Source organism: Gadus chalcogrammus, chromosome 1 (assembly GCF_026213295.1).
Source record: "Gadus chalcogrammus isolate NIFS_2021 chromosome 1, NIFS_Gcha_1.0, whole genome shotgun sequence".
Classification (NCBI taxonomy): Eukaryota; Metazoa; Chordata; class Actinopteri; order Gadiformes; family Gadidae; genus Gadus; species Gadus chalcogrammus.
The window spans coordinates 10,871,012-10,874,863 of record NC_079412.1 but is presented as its reverse complement, the minus strand read 5'-3'; the positions used below and the strand labels follow the sequence as shown (position 1 = coordinate 10,874,863).

The 3,852-nt window shown below is 47.9% G+C and overlaps 1 protein-coding gene across 1 annotated transcript in view; it reads left to right on the top strand.

The window, feature by feature from the left end:
- The first annotated feature begins 1,023 nt into the window (after positions 1-1,023).
- LOC130390892 (PDZ domain-containing protein 4) overlaps positions 1,024-3,852 on the top strand; it is a 15,563-nt gene continuing 12,734 nt past the window's right edge. The window contains exon 1 of the mRNA XM_056601072.1: positions 1,024-1,159. Within this exon, the coding sequence (XP_056457047.1) occupies positions 1,100-1,159 (60 nt within the window). The 5' untranslated portion in view covers positions 1,024-1,099. The remainder of the gene's footprint in view (positions 1,160-3,852) is intronic.

Genomic DNA, 3,852 nt, shown 5'->3' with positions numbered 1-3,852 from the left:
CCCCCCCCCCCCCCCCCCCCCCAGCCCACCAACACCGCCCCCCTCACCAACAGCACACTTGTCCGCCCTGCCTCAGCCATTCAACAGCCCTGGGCCCCTGGATGAACGGACAATGCTGAGTTAAATTAGGCGCCGCATCACGGAGCAGGTGTTTAAAAGGCTCTCTGAGGTGGAGGTAAGCAGGCGGGGAGTCGTGAGCGTTATCTCCCCAGCCAGACACGTCAACCCTGGAGAGCGGAGAGAAGAAAGTGGGAACCTTAGTGTGGGTGTGAGGGAGAGAGACAGACAGAGAGAGAGAGAGAGAAAAAAAAACTTGCCAGTCCAGGAGTTCTTTGATAGAGAGCATGCGTCTGTTCTTATCGGAAAGTCAAAGTCTTTTGGGTGCGATTCTGCTGTTAGGAGGATTAGTGCAACAGCCAGGGAACAGCGTGGGCGAGAAACAGTCAGAGAGTTCTGCTGCGAAGTCCTGTGCTGTCATCTGTACTAGCACAGACCGACGCTCTGAACAGCGTGGCATCAGCGTGCCCGTGTGATCGTAAGGCTAAGACTTTGGATCATTTCGGATTTGTGCCGCCATCACCATCTTATCTCTTCTTAACCTTCCACGGACCTGTTCATTGCACTTTTTTATACACTTTCTCCCACAAAAAAACAATCCAAAGAAAAGCTGAATTGATGAGTAAACAGCGGACGCCTCGGAGCACATGAACTAAAAAACTGCATTTGCCATGTGATGGAGACAGAGGCCAACAGATGGACCTTTAAAACACTCATCGCCCTGTTAGGAAACACATTTGGATTATGATACTTGAGATGCTTTGATGAAGAAGAGCAACCGAGAAACAGCCGGTGAAACCTCGTTAGAGACACGCCTCTCTCTCTGAGCTGGAGCTGGAGAGAGGATTTGTATTTCTGTGAAGAAGGAGCAGCCCAATAAACCTCCACCCTGTGGCTCAGGGTGGGGCTTTCCCATTGCAACAGACAAAGACCTGGAGACAGAGAGAGAGATAGAGGTAGAAGGAGAGCGAGAGAGAGAGGCACCTAATCTTCTGTGTGGTGATCGGTGACCTCAGCGGTCAAGCACCAGCTTAAGGTCACAATGGGGTGCAATATGTGCGTGGTGCACAAGCCAGAGGAACAATACAGGGTGATGTTCCAGGTGAGGACTCTTTCTTTACATGTTCTGTCTGTCTGCCTCTCTCTCTCTCTCTCTCTCTCTCTCTCTCTCTCTCTCTCTCTCTCTCTCTCTCTCTGTCTCTCTCTCTCTCTCGTTCCCTCTCTCTCTCTCTCTCTCTCTCTCTCTCTCTCTCTCTCTCTCTCTCTCTCTCTCTGTCTCTCTCTCTCTCTCTCTCTCTCGTTCCCTCTCTCTCTCTCTCTCTCTCTCTCTCTCTCTCTCTCTCTCTCTCTCTCTCTCTCTCTCTCTCTCTCTCTCTCTTGCTTGCTCTCTCCCTCCCTATTATAATGATATTGTTCTTTCCACTCTAAAGACCTTCGCTTCATCTTTCTTTCCATATCTTACTCCATATATTTTCACTCTTAAGACATAAGAACGATACTGCCTTTCACCAATTCTGCATAATGACATCCAACACTTCCATATGGCAATTAACACAGGAATATAATATCATAAAAAGATGTAACCCTTTTGAAAAAAGAATCCACCAATTATTTTTCATTACCTAATAAAAGTGATGAGATTAAATCTTAGAACGGCATTTCAGACTAATAGTATGTTTTATCAAGTCATCAACAGGTGAACAAAGAAACAGAATGCAAAATCAGGGAAACGTGACAACATTTTATATCATACATTAATCATGATTTAGAAATCATGACATAAAATCATATAATGATACAAGGGCAGCATGATTGTTAATTAGTTCTACCTTTATCACCAAATCAATAGCACCTATTAAATCAATCCAACACATAATTATTCAAGTGGTGATTGCATATCAAGTAGTATAGTAATTATATCAGACAAAAATGTTTAGATAGGTTTGAACCCTTTAGATATTTAGATATAATGCTTTGATCAAACAATCAAGATAACAATGATACTAATCATGATCTTAATCATGTTCATGGTTATTAGAACAATCACAGTCCAAGAGATGAGGAAGAGCTACAATACATAGAGGGATGTGTTCGGCTGCAGAAAGAAGACAGAGGCAGAGAGAGAGAGAGAGAGAGAGAGAGAGAGAGAGAGAGAGAGAGAGAGAGAGAGAGAGAGAGAGAGAGAGGGAGGAAAGAGATGGATGGTTATAGCTCAACTAAAGAGTTATGGGGAAAAGGGGGTTGCCACGGTTACAGCCTCAGCACCAAGGGCCGACCGACCAGGAAGCGGAGAGTGTTCTCATCGTGAGTCGGCTGGTCTCGCTCCGCAGTGATCGGCAGGGCGAGCTTCAGCCGCCGGCCGATCCCCTGACGACTGTCCGCCTCAACCCACCAAACTGAGCGGTGTTAACGACAGGTCTTCACCATAGACTGTGTAAGAGTTTCAACAGAGCGGCGATGCATCCACGCCTTTCAGAGCTTACCCTGCTCTGTCCACAGCCACAGCAACAGAAGCCTTTCCTGAGTGGAGTCCCTGGCAGGCTGCAGCCCAGGTCTGTGCCAGTTAGGCTAGGCTGCATCTGCTGCCTCAGGCGCTGCCAGGAATGGGGACAACAGCGGGGAGGGTTTTACTAATGAACCGAGGAATACAGGGAAAAAATACGTACACGTATATAAAACTGAAGAAACGAACGGGGGGGCTGAGAGGCGCCCCAAGACGCAGGGGTGGTGGTGGGGTGTGTTTATGCTGCTGCTCGCCGCCAGACAGCAGAGGTAATTGATTCTAGCAGTTTGGAGAGCAGGGGGGGTGGGCGGGGGGCTTTAATGGAGAGGCCAGGGAGTGTCTGCAGAGCCGCGTGGCACGACGGGAGAGGCAGACGATAGGTGGAGCCGCCGGTGCTGCGCTGTGTGGTCGTCGTAGCGCCGTGGGAGACCGAGCGTGGCGGGGCCCTTACCACAACGGCCGACCCCCTCTGACAGAGGGCAGGTCCGAGGGCAGCGCCGGCCCTAGCAGGGGTCAGGGTCCGCCGTGGCCGGAGGGGCCGGAGGGGTCAAGTGAAGCACACGTTCGATCCGCAGCGTTGGTAGATCGTAGTCCGGACAGATCTGGTGCACAGCATGCTCCGTGTTTTACAGGCTATTGCAACAAAGAAGGAGGATTGTGAAATGTCCAGCTGTAGCACATGGAGGATATTTGTCTCAGTTACTCTCTCTTACATGACTACATACTTTGTACAAGCATGAAAGATAGTTGAGCTAAAGCTGCTAACTTGTGGAGTCTCATATTCTATACTATGATAAGGTTATAATATTAGAGTGAGAGGGAGTCACATATGCAGGGCGGCTGAGACAAAGGCTCCGACACTGTGTGAAGGCCTGGTTGCCTGAGGCCAGAATGAATTATGCTTTGAAAAATTCGATAACGTATCAGGATACTTAGCAACGTGCAGAAAGGGAATTGGCCAGAACCTAATTAATAAGAAGAAATGGGAACTCAATGTCATTACCAGTCCTGAGGCTTTGGTAACTGGTGCGCCCATAAAATGTTATCAGTCATTACATTTTAAAATAAGTTTTTAAAATACTGCTGCAATTCAACAATGCTTTTCATATGGCGGAAAGACATTGTCACTGACAATTGAAAATTGTTATTATTGTGTTTTCTCCATATTTCATGGCTTATCAAATGTCGTGTCACGGTAAGCCCTGGCTTTGTTCTGCTCTATCTCCAGCAGAATGCATAATTACACCTCAGATTGTTTTGGTGAAATGAAGGCAGGAGCTCCCCAGCAGCCC